General features: G+C 27.4%; 2 protein-coding genes across 9 annotated transcripts in view; both read left to right on the forward strand.

The window, feature by feature from the left end:
• The first annotated feature begins 2,930 nt into the window (after positions 1-2,930).
• LOC122710698 (casein kinase I-like) overlaps positions 2,931-17,822 on the forward strand; it is a 30,583-nt gene continuing 15,691 nt past the window's right edge. For 2 of the 8 annotated variants that reach the window (XM_043928713.1, XM_043928714.1), the window contains exons 1-8: positions 2,931-3,794; positions 3,987-4,097; positions 5,638-5,786; positions 6,776-6,972; positions 7,072-7,274; positions 7,433-7,694; positions 8,284-8,435; positions 15,208-15,295. In XM_043928713.1, coding sequence (XP_043784648.1) covers positions 3,719-3,794; positions 3,987-4,097; positions 5,638-5,786; positions 6,776-6,972; positions 7,072-7,274; positions 7,433-7,694; positions 8,284-8,435; positions 15,208-15,295 — 1,238 coding nt within the window. In that variant the 5' untranslated portion in view covers positions 2,931-3,718. Of the gene's footprint in view, positions 3,795-3,986; positions 4,098-5,637; positions 5,787-6,775; positions 6,973-7,071; positions 7,275-7,432; positions 7,695-8,283; positions 8,436-15,207; positions 15,345-16,363; positions 16,589-17,822 lie in introns of those variants that run through there. The other 6 variants (XM_043928720.1, XM_043928718.1, XM_043928721.1 and 3 more) reach the window with 5 other exon arrangements.
• Positions 8,442-11,317, forward strand: LOC122710697. The gene has a single exon (XM_043928712.1). The coding sequence runs from the start codon at positions 8,492-8,494 to the stop codon at positions 9,899-9,901; it is 1,410 nt and encodes a 469-aa protein (XP_043784647.1). The 5' UTR covers positions 8,442-8,491; the 3' UTR covers positions 9,902-11,317.

Here is a 17,822-nt window from a genome sequence, read left to right on the forward strand (position 1 = left end):
TATATGAAATCTAATTTTTTACAATTCTCCTCCTGTAGATCTTAGATAAGGTAAAGATCTAATTAAATTTTTATTGATACCAGAAAATGGTATTATTCTTGGATTATCAAAGGGAGTCAACATTCTTGTATGATAGATTTTAACAGATATATTTGAATTATTCTGGCTAGCTATATCGTAAATGATTTATTCTATCTAAAAGTGTAGAATTATCCAGGGTATGTTCCAAATTCTTAATTTTTAAGCAACAGAAAGAATAGTTTTTATAGTTATAGTTTTTAAAAGATTGTATTGAAATCATTCAGGTGCTCTTTGAAAAATATTGAAATATTAATATATTTTGATTTTCCTTTGAAGAAAAGTAAAGGAATCCTATTTTTAGAAACTGTATCGAGAATTCTTCTAGCTTTGCTTCCACTATTGTATTGTATTGTGCAATGTGCGAAATTTTTTTATGGTGTTGGTGATGCTCCTGCAGGCAGAATGCTAGCCAGAACTTTACTAACAGATCTTCAATCATTTGAATTGTTATTGCGTTAATTGTGGACTCCTTATTTTCTTCTTGATCCTTCTTATTTCTTGAAATTGGATTTGGATATGAATACATTTAGATAATTATATTCAAGCATATCGGATAAACAATAATTTTATTTTAATTAAACATTTTAATTAAAAATTTTTATATTTTTAATTATTTTTGTAAACATCGTGATAAATTTAAAAAAATGAATTTGTGGAGCCGTGTTTGATTCGAATTTTTTTATGAAGAGATCTTCAATCACATTGTAGAACATCACTACGTACGTACATCAAAAATAATTTTAACGTGTTTTTTATTTAATGAGATTACATAAATGCAGTGCTAAAAAAAATATATATATATTTTTTTTATATAAGATAAAATCAGTTCAAAAAGTTTTCGTTGCTGCTTAAAAGAATAAATCAATGTTCATTTTTAGCAAAAAAAACTTAATAATTAATGAATATAAATAATAATTTCCATGATTCTTGTTTCACTACGTCATAGTCATTGATAATTGCATTTTTTCCGTTGCTTAATCTCTCTAAGTCTTTTTAACGTAATTTTACTTAAATAGCTACTTCTCTATTTTTTGTTAGGCATTTTCGCAACATGTTTTTTTTTTTTTTTGATCTTTTATCACTATTCATCCATATAATATAGATGATTTAAGTTGCGTTTTTTTTTTTAAATATTATTATTTAGAAATATATCGTAGCACAACATATTCGTTGCGTTACAATATGGCTGCCATGTTCACAATTTGTGATGTATCTTATTTCTTTGTACAGGCTATAGTTTTTAAATTATATTTAGTTTCGTGCGTCATGAAAAAAATCGTAAAAATTTCTCACGATTCTTTTTTAAAAAATGTATCAATAAAAAATATTTTGAAATTGTATTTAATGAAATAATGTTTTAATAAATTGATCTACAGATGACACAATACAAAACATTTTTCTTGCATTTTTTTTTAAGATTTATTTATAAATAAATAATTATTAGGCCTAATTCTATTAACAATAAAGCCTAAATTTAGGCCTAATTTTATAGGCCTAGTATTAAATTGACAAAATTTTGTTTCGCTTAATATAAAATTGATTGTCAAATCTAATGGAATTACAAAATTAAAATATAAAATACTATGATCATGGCAGTATATAATCAATTGACTTATCATTATTTGAAATTCATTCTCTTATGATTTATAGCATAATTATTGTGATTTACAAATTTGTCAAATCAACTGTAATATATCAAAAATATCTCACTTTAATTTTGCATTTTAAATTTTATTCAAAAATTTGTCTCTATGAAGTCATAATTATAAAAAAGAATTATTAGTATATTGAAAATAAACTAAATAGCATTGTACATTATCATATATACTTGTATATATGGTCTGAAAATTATTCTATTCTTAAATTAAGTTATATGAATACTGTAAATTAATAATATATATATATATAATTCATATAAATATAATGTATATAATCAATATGATGATAGAAAATCTTAATGTTATAATAACGATAAAATAAATAGCATCGACTGCACTTATTATGTAATATTTAAAAAATATTAAAAAAAAACTATTAATAAACTTTCAATTTTCAATGAAAGTGAAAATTAAGATTATTAAATGCGAATAACAGAATTTTTTTGCGTACAATTTTATCAATATATATGTATCTGTATATATCGAAAATTTTCTTTCATATTTTTATTAATATTTTTTTCTCTTTTGTTTCAACATTATTCGTATTTGCTTAATTTATATTAAATTTAAAATAATAAACGAAATTAAATAAATTCTTCGGTACAAGGTCCAATCCAATGTATTGTGCTACCAGAGCACCTGTATTATTAATTTTATTACAATTGTAAATTATAACAAAGTGAAGTCAATGCGCTAAATGAAAAATGTATGAAAAAACAAACGTAAGTATTTCTGCTATTGTAAAATTATTTGTTTTTTATTTTGATAAAATATTACACATTGTATACGATGAATTGTTAAAACTGCCCTTAAAACATTTCCTGTTTGTTCCTTTATATTTATAAATTATATACATATAATAAAATTAATATATGATATATCTATCTTTAAAATATATGCAAATTTATTTTTTAAGTATCATGAAATTTTTAAATTTATAATATTTTAAAAATAAAAAGTGAATAAAATTTTTTGTTTTATTTTTTGAAAAATTATATTTTATAATTATACATACATATAATTTATTGATAAATATTTTTCAAATTAATTTGAAAGTAGTATAAATAATATAATATCGAGTAATCGAAAAACGAACCGGAAATATTATCGATCATGATTCAATTAATGTTCACCAGATGACGCACAAAGTTTTCAGGCGTGTCGAAAAGCAGTCGCGCTTGCGTACTTACATATGTTCATCGTGTTCGTCGTTGTGGTGGTTACGGTTTAGAGATAGTGTGCAACAGTAGAATAGGACTTATTGAGTAAAGCATTTATAGAAAGTGAGCGAAAGTGATAGAGTGCCATGATAAAGTTGTACGAGTGGACAATTGAATCTTATAATTGAAAGTCCAAAAAAAAGGTGCGTTCACGATAAAGGTGTCGAAGAAGTGAATCGTGATTGGTGAATCTTAGACGGCCATTATTGTGCGCCATTCGGTCTCCGGTGCAGATCCGCGCAGCGAAAGGGCAGATGCCCTTACGCGGTTCGTGTTCCCATTGGTGGGTACGCGTTAATCTACCCGGATCGACACACTTCGTGAGATCCGGTAGTATTTCTCGAAACGTATTCTTGAACATACTAAATTTAAAAAATATAAAGACAAGTAAATCAACCACCTCCTGTGGAAAGCGAGTCTTTTGATAGTCGACTCGATAGTTGTGTGATCTCTGTCTAACAGCAACAGTAGCAACCGCAGCGCCGTCAACAACACGACAACGATAACGACGACAGTAGCGCCATCAGCGCGACCGCCATCGCAGCGAAAAGAAACAGTATTCCTTTGAGGAAAGAAGAAATGCCTGTAGGTTCGCGATCAGTGGCGCGACCAAAGATGGAGGCCACGTCCAGTTTGTAACACGCAGCCAAGTCTCGTTCAAAGCGCACCAACGGAGCCACGAAGCGCTCCTCGAGTCGGCTGTCCAAAGTCGCTTTTGCCCCGTGCTACTTTTCTTCGTGAGCCCCGCGAGGCTGGAGAATGGAGCTACGCGTTGGAAATAAGTACCGGCTCGGACGGAAAATCGGGAGTGGCTCCTTTGGCGACATTTATCTAGGTAATTTTTTTATTTTCGACATTTACCTTTTACTTAGATTTCCCCCACCTCCCTATAATCCACCCGTCTACCCACACGACGGTTACATATTTGCCCTACGACATGCATGAACGCGCCAACTCCCCCGTGCATATATATATTTTCTTTTTCTAACTGCGTGACTGGGCCTTTGGCCTTTTTGTCGTTTCTTAGGTACCAATATCTCTACCGGCGAGGAAGTCGCCATCAAGCTAGAATGTATAAAAACGCGGCATCCACAGTTACACATAGAATCAAAGTTCTACAGGATGATGCAAGGTGGTGGTAAGTAAATTTTCATCTACTATTTATGCTCCACCTTGATTTTGCATATTCTCATGTATTTTGAAACTTATACCGTCACCTGAGAACTGTCAGAATTTTGTGTTTGTTGGACAGCTGGTTGGTCTGGCCACTGAACCTTCTCTCTTTCTCTCTCTCTCTCTCTCTCTCTCTCTCTCTCTCTCTCTTTCTTTCCTCCCCACCCCTCTTTCATCTCCTTGCTATTCCTTTCTTCCTTTTTCATTGTCTGTTCTTTGTGACAATAAGGAACTTTACCGTTTTAACGTTTACATATTTAAAATTTATAATATAAATTGAATAATTCAATTAATTCCAATATCTAATGTATGAGTTTTTTTATATTTTTCAATCTCATATTGAAATATACATAAAATATACATAAAATATACATAAATATACTTAATAAAGTATATATTATACGCATTAATTTATTTTTTGTAGACTAGCATTGATAAATAATATTCCGTAGATTTTAATCGTTTTGGACATGTCATCGATATAAAATTATTTAAACATTTTGAAATAAATATAAATATACCTTTATTCGTTCTAAAAATTTTTATATAAAGATTTCTTTAAAGAGATAAATATCTTCGTTGCAAATCTTATCTATTGTTAACACTAATTTTTACAAATATTAAATACTGATCCTTTCGTAGCGTACTTTTATCTAATTGTCATATTTCCAATAAATAAAAATGATTAAAAAGATTATTATTTTGTATATATTATGCGAAATATTTCAAAATAGACGAAATAAAAAGTTAATCTTGCTTAATATTTGTATTATTGCATAAATTAATTCGTTAGTGAATTTTATGAAATTACTAATTAATTATTAATTTTTAAAAGATTAAATGAGATTATATTTAAAAGATTATATTTATATAATTTATAATTCTTTGCAACAATAATGATTGTGTTGTATGTTGGCATAGAAAAAATATTTCATGTCTAAATTAGGCTTGTATATAGGCCTTTAAAAATAAAACGATGCAAACATATAAGTCTTAAAATTCATATTGATATGATCAAAAAAGCTTTTTATTATAAATGAATAAGAACAATTAAAATAAAATAATATATTATAAATAATATTATAGAATATAATATAATATTTAAATTTTTTTAATCGCTAATAAGGTCTATTTTTATATTAATGACCTCAATAATTAAATTATATTTTGTTTTTTTTTCAATAATTAAATCAATATCTATTATGTTATATAATTTATCTTACAAGATAGCATGCAATATTTGAATTCTAATATTTTAAATATATTTATATTTTTAAATATAAAAAATGAATATTAAATGAAAATATAAATTAAATGTTTGAATGTTTATTACCATACAATTTTATCATTCTATTTTTTATACAATAATATTATTTGTAAATTAAAAATTCAATATTATATGAATATTTGGATATATATAAATTTTTTATTTATAAATTTTAATACAATTTAAATATAATATATATATATAATATTATCAAAACATATTTATCGTAATATTTCAGTTGGAATACCAACTATAAAATGGTGTGGTTCAGAAGGTGACTACAATGTAATGGTAATGGAGCTACTAGGTCCATCATTGGAGGATCTATTTAATTACTGTTCAAGAACTTTTTCTTTGAAAACAGTCTTGCTTCTCGCCGATCAATTGGTAAATAATTTTTTGTTGAAATCAAAATATTTGCAAATTTTTTTTATATAGAAATATTTATTTTTTATTATTCTAATTTCTTTGTTGTTTTAATGAATTGTACACATAAAATTTTTATTGAAATGAAATTTACTTTTAATAATAATTTTTTATGAATAATATTTGCACTATTTATTAATAATAAAAGATATATTGTTTTATCTTAATCATTTTTATTTCTTTTACATACTATAAAAAATGAAATTTATAGTTTTATACTTTAAAACAATTTATACTTTAAAATAATTGGAAATTTATACTTTAAAACAATTGGAAAACAAATGATTACATATGTAACTTTATCTTACTTTATTGAAACAAGATTCTGTTTCTGTAATACCATTATAATTACAACCATATGTACAATAATGTTCAAAGTTCAAATTGTGATTATATGCAAGTATTTATTATTCTGTTTTTTGTTACTGAAATAAATTACAATATAAATTACATTCTTATCAACTAACAATTGTGTCGGCTGATAAGAAAGCTTTCTTATTCTAACAAAAACAGTAAAGCAGAACTAAAACTGATATATAAAGCTTTATAACAACTAAAATCTTTTTAATAAAATCTTTTTAATAAAAAATGATTTTAAAAAATCAACCATTTAAATGTAGAATTCATTTAGAAAAAAAGAAATATATTCTTGTTATTGTTATATTGAATATTTTTTATTTTATTAATTATGAATTATTATTAAGAACTTTATGTTTCCTGATTATTTTATATTAATTATATTTGTGCAATAATAATACTAATAATAATTATAAAAATATGTTGAATGTGATATAAATTTTTTTCTTTTTTTCTTTTTACTTTATACTAATATTAATACTTTTTACAGAATATTATCGCATCTTTTTTTAAATATTTTTTTCTTACATGTAATTTATAATTTGAAAAATGATAAAAATAATTTACAAAATATCTTTATATTCTGACTACAGATAAGTAGAACGGATTATATTCACAGTCGCAATTTTATCCATCGAGACATCAAACCAGATAATTTTTTGATGGGCTTGGGAAAAAAGGGAAATCTCGTATATATTATAGATTTTGGATTGGCCAAAAAATATCGCGATGGCCGTACTCACAAACACATACCGTATCGAGAAAACAAGAACTTAACAGGGACAGCCAGGTTTGTTTATTAATATACAGTTTCATTTGCATTACAACATTTTATATAATTTTTTCCTAGTATTTTTTAAAAAAAAAAAATCAATTTACGCATTAATAGATACGCGAGTATTAATACACATTTGGGAATTGAACAATCACGACGAGATGACCTTGAATCCTTGGGATATGTTCTTATGTATTTCAATAGAGGTAGCTTGCCCTGGCAAGGTTTGAAAGCGGCAACTAAACGACAGAAATACGAACGTATTTCTGAAAAGAAAATGTCTACACCTATCGAAGAATTATGCAAGGGTTATCCTGGTAAATTTCTCTTTGTCAAGTACTGTTATATTGCACATCATTATAAAAAATATGATCGGATCAATATCATAACTCTATTATAAATATTTTAAATATATATAATCTATTATAAATATTATAAATATTTTCTATTATAAATAAATATTTTGTTATTATAGTTGAGTTCGTGCAATATCTAAGGTATTGTCGAGGACTACGATTCGAGGAAAGGCCGGACTATTCGTATCTTCGGCAACTTTTCCGGACGTTGTTCCACGAAGAAGGCTTCACATACGATTATGTCTTCGATTGGAATAGGCTGAAATTCGGTAATGTGAGGCAACAAACATTGTCTTCGACTCAACAAACACCGATGCAGTCGCAACATACGAATGCAGCGCTGCCTTCTGGGACTAATAATGATCAAGAACATCGATCTAGGTTGGTGTTTCATGACAGAATGAATAATATATCCGCAAATCGCGAACCGTTTGCGTATGAAATTAGACGTGAAAATGTTAGCAATCGCATCTCTCTATGCTGTCTTTCCATGCATATAAATAGCATGGTCATTTCATTACCCAGTACGTTCTATTCTTAGCGGGTAGGTCAATGAATCGGGAAATAGTCCTGTTTAACAACATAAATAACCAAATAGATTTTTTCTCTAATCTATGTTGGTTATAAAAAGTATTTTCACATTATTATATTCGTCATAAGATTCACATATTAATTAATTAGATCAAATACATTATATTTTGCATCATTTAATTATGTTTTTTATATTTATATAATAATTTAATATTACATTAGAATTTGATTGGAAAAAACCTAATTTCATTGAAAAGTAAATATATATAAATAAGTAAATTTAATAAGATATGTGTAAATATTTCTTCCTATTCACTATATGTTTTTCTTTCTTGTTTATTTCGTTTGTTTTATTCTACATTATTCGCTGAAATAATTTCAGATATTAATAAAATGTGTAATATTATTTATTACCATAATCGTATATTTTTTTTTACAGACCTTACACCCGGCAGTGTTTGGCAAACATATCAGTGGGAACAGTGGGTCCGACTGTAGGTGGAACAACTACAAATTTGAGAAGCATGCGGCAAAAACGCGAGGCGATAGACGCTCTTCGCGATCAGGACAATCAGGAGAGCGATCTTCAAGGTAAACCACAGTTCTACCCAAAATTATCTTCTAAGCCGGTTATAACCCAGCAAAAAATGCGGCTCGAACATCCGCAGCTAACTAGCAACGAAACGCCACGCGTGAATCCGTGTCAGTTCAGTACATTCAAATCATCACCGGTTAGAATAGCGCCAGATGCGTCCCTGGACATTGCGGGTCTTAATTTAGGACCCCGCGAAACAACTTCGAATCGTGCCGAATTGAACTGCACTACGTCTCGTGACTATTCAGTGAACAGATTGCCCGATGGTAGTCCGAATGCATCATTTCGTCAACCGGATAAACAGAGTTATTTTTTTCAGTCATATAAAACCGAGAAAAACTTCGAGATGATGATGTTTGATCGTCCTGTTCACGATGAGAAAAAAGTTGATCACGGGGATGATGTCGTGGCATCCGGTGGCTCATTGAATTGTTTCAGTAGCGTGGAGAAGGAGAAAGGCGCTGATTACGATGACAAGAAGCAAAAAGGTTCCACGCTCGGTGGCCGCCATCACATTTCGACCCACGATGCTCGTCGTGATTCTGGAAACGTAGAATTCCTTGAAAAAGAAGGCGAGATCTTCAAGATAAGCAGTAGTGAATTATTGCAAGATGCGTCGGCCAAAAAGAAACGAAACTTTTCTTTCAGTAACAAAGAGAAGACGCACAGAAGTTTAGAATCGTTAGAAAGAAGTATAGATTTGTCGGCTAAAGATTCGAAGAGTTTAGATCTGTTGTTCGAGGAACGATCGAAAGCATTTTTTCATGGGAAACAAAGAAGTCTGGATTCTTCCCAGAAGTCAAAAAAGTCCATGGATTCGTCCGCCAACAAAGCGCGAAAGCGGCCGAATTTCTTTCAACGTGTTCGAAGAAGCTGGCATTTTTTACTCATGCAGCGCAGAATCAAGCAACGAAATAAATATGAACGGCCACTGAGCGGTAGAGAAAAATGCGAATATTTTTTGCGCCGACTCCATAAAAATGATTGCCTTGAAAATGATTTAAGCTTGTCAATCAATCATTCACAGACAGAGTTGAATCTAAGTTTTTTGTCTAAACCTGATGATATAAAGAAAGATGAATTAATTTCGAACGACAAAAAAGATGAGAAAGAAATTAAAGTCGTGATAGAGGATGCTATAATTGTAATGGAAGATGCTAAATTTCGTGTAATAGATGAGGAAAATAAATTACCTGATGGAGATATCGATAATAAGCCACCGGAAGAAAATGATGAAAAGCCCCCGTTGGTCACTGAAAATGATATTGCACGAAAATTACAAGAAGTAATAGGAACTGAAAAGAAAGAACATATCGTTGATTGGGTAGTCACTATAGCAAATTTAGACGCTTTGAGTCATGCTACCCGTTCGAACGAATCTGTCAGTTATGGTATATTGCATGGTACCCTTGGTATATTGAAGGGTATTCTTTTTGATATTTTTCTCTGTGTATGCATCTAATATTATTTTGTATGCAATTTATATTTATCGAAATTTTACATCACATAAGCACGCAGTGAGCAACTTTTGTTATTCATATTGATATTTTTCGTATGTTGTTATGCCAATTTTTTACACTTTCATCACTGTGTCAGGGTCAATAAGGTATAATCTCCACGTTTCTAGTTTCACTCGGGACAGGTGAGAATTATGACGTTGAATATCACAATGAACAAATATTACTGAAGCTACTATTGCACCAATAGCACTTCTATTGTTTAGGATTAAGATTAATTCTACCTTTTCTCATGACCTGAAAAACATCGACATTGCAAGTACTATTATACTCGTCGGGTTGTGTCGTAGAACCTGTTTCAAGGTATTCTGTTTCTAAACTTCGCGAGCTTTCACAACTATACACTACAAATATTTTTTTAAAATTATAGAATATCTTTTAAGGGCGCACAAAAATGTAACTGTTAGATTTATTATTTTGTATTGCTGAATTTTTCGATCTCTACAACTATATTTAAGATAAAATATTTTTATTGTATCACTGCCATTTTTAAATCTCTTTAAAAAGCTAAATATTTTTTGATATCTCTATTTTTTCATCCGTCAGCCACAAAATCCACCGTTAACGAATCTTTCTTCTGATTCGATGTATAAATCTCATTTTCAAAATTGTTAAATAACAAAAAATAATATATGGACCCGTCCAACATGTTTTGACTAATAAAATGCCTTTAAAAAGAAACGCCTTTATATTAATGACTGATTAAACGTAAGCGACGAACGATCTTCGTCAGATGTACAGAGAGCCAAAACAAATAAACCATCGTATGGCATAACAACGTACATATATATAGTCGATCGATGTATTAATCATAATTCGCGGAAAAAGGTGTAACTCTCTTAATTAACGAGATACGCATTCACCAAGTTTATATATTTTCATATAATCGTATTACATAATATTACCAAATACTCGCGCATCGTGGCGTATATATCTTTATTATAGCGAGAAAACATGCGACTGAAACATTTCAACGATATCTATTCGGATGACATATTTACTTCGTCTCCTATCGATATGTTTACAAGTCAAGAACACGTGATGCTTTATTCCATCATGCGAATATTTCTTAAACGTTTCTATATATATTTGAAACGTAAATTACTTGAACAATTGTCCTTCGAAATAGAATTTATGAGAAACGAAAAATACGTTCGTCATTGCATTTCATATTCAACGTAACGCGGTTCGAGGGCGCTGTATATCTGCACAATGAACAGGATTTGCATCTATAAAAGAAATTCGAGCTTCTAGTAATTTTTATATCGTCGAAAGCTAAGCTAGTTTTGTAAAGTGTTATATATATATTTTTTTTAATCATTACATTATTATTATTATTAACATTATTCGCTAGAAAAATTCAAAACGTAATTATAATGATTTTTGATCGTATTAAATGAAAATTTCAAAATTCGCCTTAATACTTCGATTAATTAATTTATTTCAAATTGTTATTATTTCGTTTGCAAACGCGATAAATCATCGAAATTTTACTTGAACAAATAAGGATTAAATAAAAATGTATGAAATAATATATAAATGATATATATTCGAATCGAAAATGAACGTATGCGAATTGTGAGCTTGAAGATATTACTTGCATCGAACTCGCATCGTAATTAATAGATAGCTTTACCAGATATTGTCATGTTTGTTTGTATTGGCAGTTTTCCGATTGTTTCATCGCGATATCATTTACCAAACATTGTAATCGTCTACAGCGTTTCTTGTCCTTGACGCGTACATTTGCTGCTCTCTTTTTAGAAAGAAAAGGTGAAAAGAAAGATGGGAGTTTCTTATACAACAAAGACAATGGTATAAGTTAATTTTTCTTACGAGTATAATAGAAAAATTATAAATAATAATTTTTTCGTAACTGCGAACGTTTATTATGTGTTGTTTTCAAGATTCCGGCGCGATGGAAGAAGCAAGAATTTTTTTATATGAGAGGATTAGTTGTCAGGGAATGGAATCTATAAAAATTTCATTTCATTCAATCACTCATTATGCAGAGTTATTGCAAAAAAAAAAATTATTTTCTTTGTTGTCAGTGTATCACATAGTAAATATTTATAATACAGTAAATATTTTATAATTATAAAAAAAACTATTTGACAAGAATCTCTCTTTAATGTAATCTAATGCAAAATCAAAAAATCTTTGAAATAATGTAATACAATAATAAAATTTTTAGTTTCTATTTAATAAAGCTTTTAATATATTTGAAGTTTTTCTCATTAAAATAAAATTAAACATGATATAATTTGAATTATATTTACGTGTATGATAATAATTTTATTCATTAAATAAATAAAATTCAAATTATATCGTATTTGGTCTTATTTTAATTAGAAAAACTTTAAAAATACGTTAGTAAAAGTTTTATTAAAAAATATTTTTAAATTTTATTATTTGTATTAATATTATTTTATTTTTATTTTTTTTTTCAAATACTTCAATTTTTAACTTCTTTTTTTTTTTTCTTTCATTTGTTGCTCTTTATATATTTGGCAAAAAATATAAACTGACTTCGAATCGAATCATATCGAATTATATTGGATAATTTTAATTCTTTTGCTGTTATATTTAATATTTACTGTATTTCATTTAAAATATGATTTCATTTCAAATCAATTGATTGTTACAATACAATATCTCTTTTCTACATGATCTAAATTTCCACTAAATTAGATTATTTTTCAAAAACATAGTTATATTCATCGTTGCATTTAAACCTCTCATATATCCTTTGTTCACAGTGAATCGTTGCTTGTTCACTCGCAGTGACTGAACCAACGTAAAGAAGCCCCTCGAGAACCGAGAAAGGTTACCAAAGCATAGATAGAGACGCTAAAGTATAGTTTTTTTCTACTTCCTTTAGCCGCGCGAAATGTAGTCTTGAAGAGGCTTCTTTCGTTTCGACAGGTCTTCTAAAACTCTGATGTTCGATGACTTCTTCCTAGCACACTGGATCACGAGCATCGTCGTTATTTTTTTCTTTTCCTTAATTACATATATATATATATTTTTTTTTCATTCACTTTATTCTCTCTCTCTCTCTCTCTCTCTCTCTCTCTCTCTCTCTCTCTCTCTCTCTCGTCTATTTTTTTCCTGTATTATCTCTCTCTCTCATCCAAGGAGCTTTCGCAATTGTGTATCTGTTTGTAATCATTCTATTTTTTAATTGATAGTGACGATGGTGATGTTGATGATGAAGAGAAAGTAGCAAATAAATGTTTTTCCATTCAAGGATTGGTCTCTTTATTTATTTCACCACATTGTTCGATAATCCTCATCAAAATTTTCTTCTCACTTGGCTTGAATGGAAAAACCTACTTGCAGCATTCCTCGATAAATAATTAATAAATAAATCTCGATTTGATATCACGATCACGAATATCCATCTTTTTTTTTTTTTTTGTTCAAACATTTTTTTAACTATTTTTTTTTTTTATCGATCGTATCGCATCATCCGTCTTCACAAAGGCGCATTGCATTTTTCGCCTTTTTTGCATTTTTTTCGATTTAAAATTTTTTCCATTTCAATTGCCAAGCGTGAAATATTGTTCGTCGTTCCTCTATCATCTGGTTTCTTGCATAATAAACAAGAAGAATTAAAATATTTCATCGCATCAATCGAAAATTTTTTCTTCGCAGTTTTTTTTACAATTCGAGAGTCAAGAAAGAAAACTTTCACAAATAAATAAAATAGACAATTTTCAATATGAATTTTGATCCTCAAATTGATCGATTATTCTTATAATTACATTTCGAAGTAACGTAACAAAGGTTATACAATACCATAATGTCTGAATACTTTCGAGGATCGATTTTTCCTTTAGTCCGCGCCAACCAGCCAAGAAAGGAACACGTTATTATTGTTTTCAATCTGAATTCGATACCTGGTAAAGTAATCGATAGAGTTCAAGGAAGCGTCGGGATATAAATACATCCAGCGCATTTTATTCTGTACTTATAAAGATAGTTATCGTACTATAAGTATTTTATAAGCATTTTTTTTTTTTTTTTTACAATATAAAATAATAATTTGATTAGTAATTCTTTAAAATAAAAGTTGGTGATCATAGTTCTTAAACGAGCTACATATTATCTCAAAACTTGTTTCAAATGTGACGCAAGATCCGCGTATGGTATAAGTTGCGTATACGCCCATTTAAGAGGCATCTAGTTTTGAAATGCGAGCATTGTTTCTAGTTTTTTAGTTCCTTCTTCCGTCTCACATTATCATACATATAATTCACAACAAAGATCCATTAAAATGATTACAATCAAAATAGTATTTGAAAGTTTATTAATTTATTAAAATTAATAAATAATATTTTTTTTACATTTGTGAAAGCTTCTTCATCATGTAAAAAATAGAATAATTCGAATACTTATCTAGAAAATATCAAAATATATTAATATTTAGTTTTTAAATCGTTGAATAATTAAAATCGAAATTGTATTCAAAATGAAAAGAAAAGAAAATCATAAAGTAGTCAAATATCCAGGGATTGTATTTGCCAAAACAAATTATTCAAATTAATATTCCATTTCTATATTTAAAAATATTAAAATTAATCTAAATAAAATTTGTTCAGAATTTTTACAATTAGAATTGAAGATTCTGGTCAAAGAATAATTTGAATCAGCTTAATCGTTATACAATACAAATATATATTTAGTTTAAACTTAATTTACTTTTATTTTTTCAACATATCTCATTTGTCTTGTCTGTTTTATTATAATAATTATTATAAAAAATTAGTTTAAAACAAAGTTATCAAAATTATTTTTTATTATTTTTTATTTTTTATTATATTCGAAACGAAACTATTGATTTAAATATAGAAATATAGATCTTTGAAGATAGATTTTAGACATTTATTTATATGAAAAAATATAAAGATTATTTTTATTTTATTTTCCTTTCAATTACGTAGCTAGTATTTATTCGTTATAAGCTCACGATTGGAACTCAAAATCGGTCATATATATCTTGCAAGAAACACGAAATTTGATCCGTATTTTATTTTTGTCGATATGGACGTTTATAGAGAAAAATGAACTGAGATGAACCTAAGCATTTGTGAAAAATTTACGATTTGTTTGGGCGTTAAATTTACTTTTTTTTTTTGCTTCAGTAAATACAAGATGAATTGTTGAGCATATAACAAATAAATATTACGAATATTGGAAAAATATTCAATATTGATGCATTGCTTGCTTTTTTGCTGATTTCTTACAGCATCGGGCACAGGTGGCCAAGAACGAAGAGTCAGCATGAGGTTGCACCGTAGGGATGCAGCTGCTGGAGAGATGCAACCGAAGACCAAGTGAGTTGCTATATCACGCCAAAACATCATCGCGGATAAAAGCACCTAAGTATAACTCGCTCTGTCTAGTATATATAGGGAGTGGCCCCTTAACTGTGTAGTCTCGTATAACCAGTCCTTTCGTAATTGTACTGATTATGAGTTAACACAACCTTAATGTTATATAGTGTTTTCATTCACGGAGCTTTTTTTTAACTTCCGGTTTTCGTGTTTTTCGATATCATGGCGAATATTTAACTCTTTACACTTGATCTTATTACATCTTTCGTTTTAAATTTATCAAATTTCTAAATGATAGTTTGTAATGTGATTTTTTTTTTCTGAGTGATTCTTATTAATCGAATAATTTCGACTAATTGGTTGAAAATTTTAATAAGTAATTATTTAAAATATGGATTACTTTATGGATTTTAATAACTTTGAAATATATTGATAATATTGATATTTTGAGCAATTTTTTTTTATAAAAAGATTGTAACAGATTGATATAGAAAAATATTTCTATATTATAGAAGATCAGAATAATTAAAATTATTAAATTTATTTCATAAATAATTTCGTTTTAGAAATTATCAATTTTAATTATAAAGAATTATTAATTATAAATCTAAAATTACATTATTATGATTATAATTAATAATGAAAAATTAAAAATAAAAAATAATATGCAATTTTGACAAACAACCAACCGGTATTAGTTAATTTTAAGAAAATGTTCATAATTATAAATTCGACATATATTACATTTTTTAAATGAGAAAATCTTTAAAAACAAAAATTAAGTATAATGTTAGGATAATATTTTAATATCTAAATGAGATAAAATATTTTATTGAAAAGTTTTTAATATATATTATATTAATAATATATATTAAAAATATATTATAAATTTTTAAAATGATACTATTTCTAGATTAATATATATATATAAATTATTAAATATTTTTATTTAAAATATTCTTTTTCGAGTGTTTTAATTTTTATAGAATATTAGAAAGTAAAAAATTTAGTTTTTTGATGGATTGATTAATATCGATAATCAGTATTAATGTAAAAATTTCCAATCAGGCCGATCGAATTCCCGCTGTAAGATGGCAGTCTTAACAAGTGATCGAACTTCATTGATAGGATGTATTCTTCAAAAAATCTAATTTAATTCATCATTCGAAATATTGGTCCCATTCAAATTCCAAATGAAAATTGCAAAAAATTTAATAAATCTATTTTTGTTGATTTTGTATTTTGATTTAAAAGGAAATGTTTCAAAGTCAAAAAAATAAAAACTTTATATTCCAAGATAAAACTCTGCTTTGTAGTAAAAATTGTAAAATATATATTTCTATTCACACAATAAATTATAAATTAATAAATAAAAATTTAAAAGTGAAATTTTATATATATAAATAATAAGAAATTTTCTTATTATAAATTCACAGAGAAAAAACAAATAACAGATAACACATATTTAAAATTATTTTTAAAAATATATTTTGATCAAGTGTAAACGATTAAATGTTCAAGTTTGCTCGTCCCAGTGATCAAACATGTAAGGCCGGATATAATTTTATCCATTATATTATCCATTATTATTTGGTTTCGGTACACTGTAAAAATTAATTGAGCTTGTTACACTTGGTGCTGCCATTAGAGATTGCATGGAACGTTGCACAAAGTACGGGCAAACATCGCATCGCAAGTGAAATTTTACATGATCGAAATTATAAATTTTTCTATCATGTCACGGTTCGTCATATTGTTATTATTATTCGTAAAATCATTCGAACATATGCGATGATCTCGAGTGTTCTATATATATATACAAGATATTCGATTATAGATGTCCATAAATTTAAAGGGTGATTCTTTAAAACAAAATAAGACAAAAATTAAGAATAAAAAAAATTTTTCTTTATTTTTGCGTATTTCTCAATTTTTATTTATTGATAATTATAAATATAAATCGACGAAAATATCCAAAACTTGAAGAAACAAATTATTGAAGCCAAAATAAACTGAAAATCAAGAATAAAAAAATTGCGTATTTAATTTTATTTTTTATTAAATATAGTTTCTTTTAGTTCATTAGAATCTAGAGATATTTTCTTTGATTTTTAATCATCAATAATAAATAAACAATTTCAAATATATAATTTTTTTATTCTTGATTTTTGTTTTATTTTGATTTGAAAAATCATCCCTTAATCTTCTGAACATCTTGTATAATTTTTTCATCGTGTCTATAATCTCCACGTGTTTTTATCCTTTGTATTATTTGGCTTGCACATTCATTACATCTCCTTATTTATTTATTTTTTTATTTCGTTGTATAAGTATTTTCGAGTATGAAAAATGATACAATTGATTCGATTTTTTATCGTGAAAGAATTTTGTATAAAAAAAAAAACAGAACGGATTAAGTTGAATATATATATATATATATCTATATATTTCGTGATCGATATAAACTCGAAGAGTTGCGCAATTAGTTTTTTTTATCGAACTGTGATTCGCTATTAAAGAAATACTT

This window comes from Apis laboriosa, unplaced genomic scaffold, assembly GCF_014066325.1.
Source record: "Apis laboriosa isolate Shangri-la unplaced genomic scaffold, ASM1406632v1 scaffold14_cov150, whole genome shotgun sequence".
NCBI lineage: Eukaryota > Metazoa > Arthropoda > Insecta > Hymenoptera > Apidae > Apis > Apis laboriosa.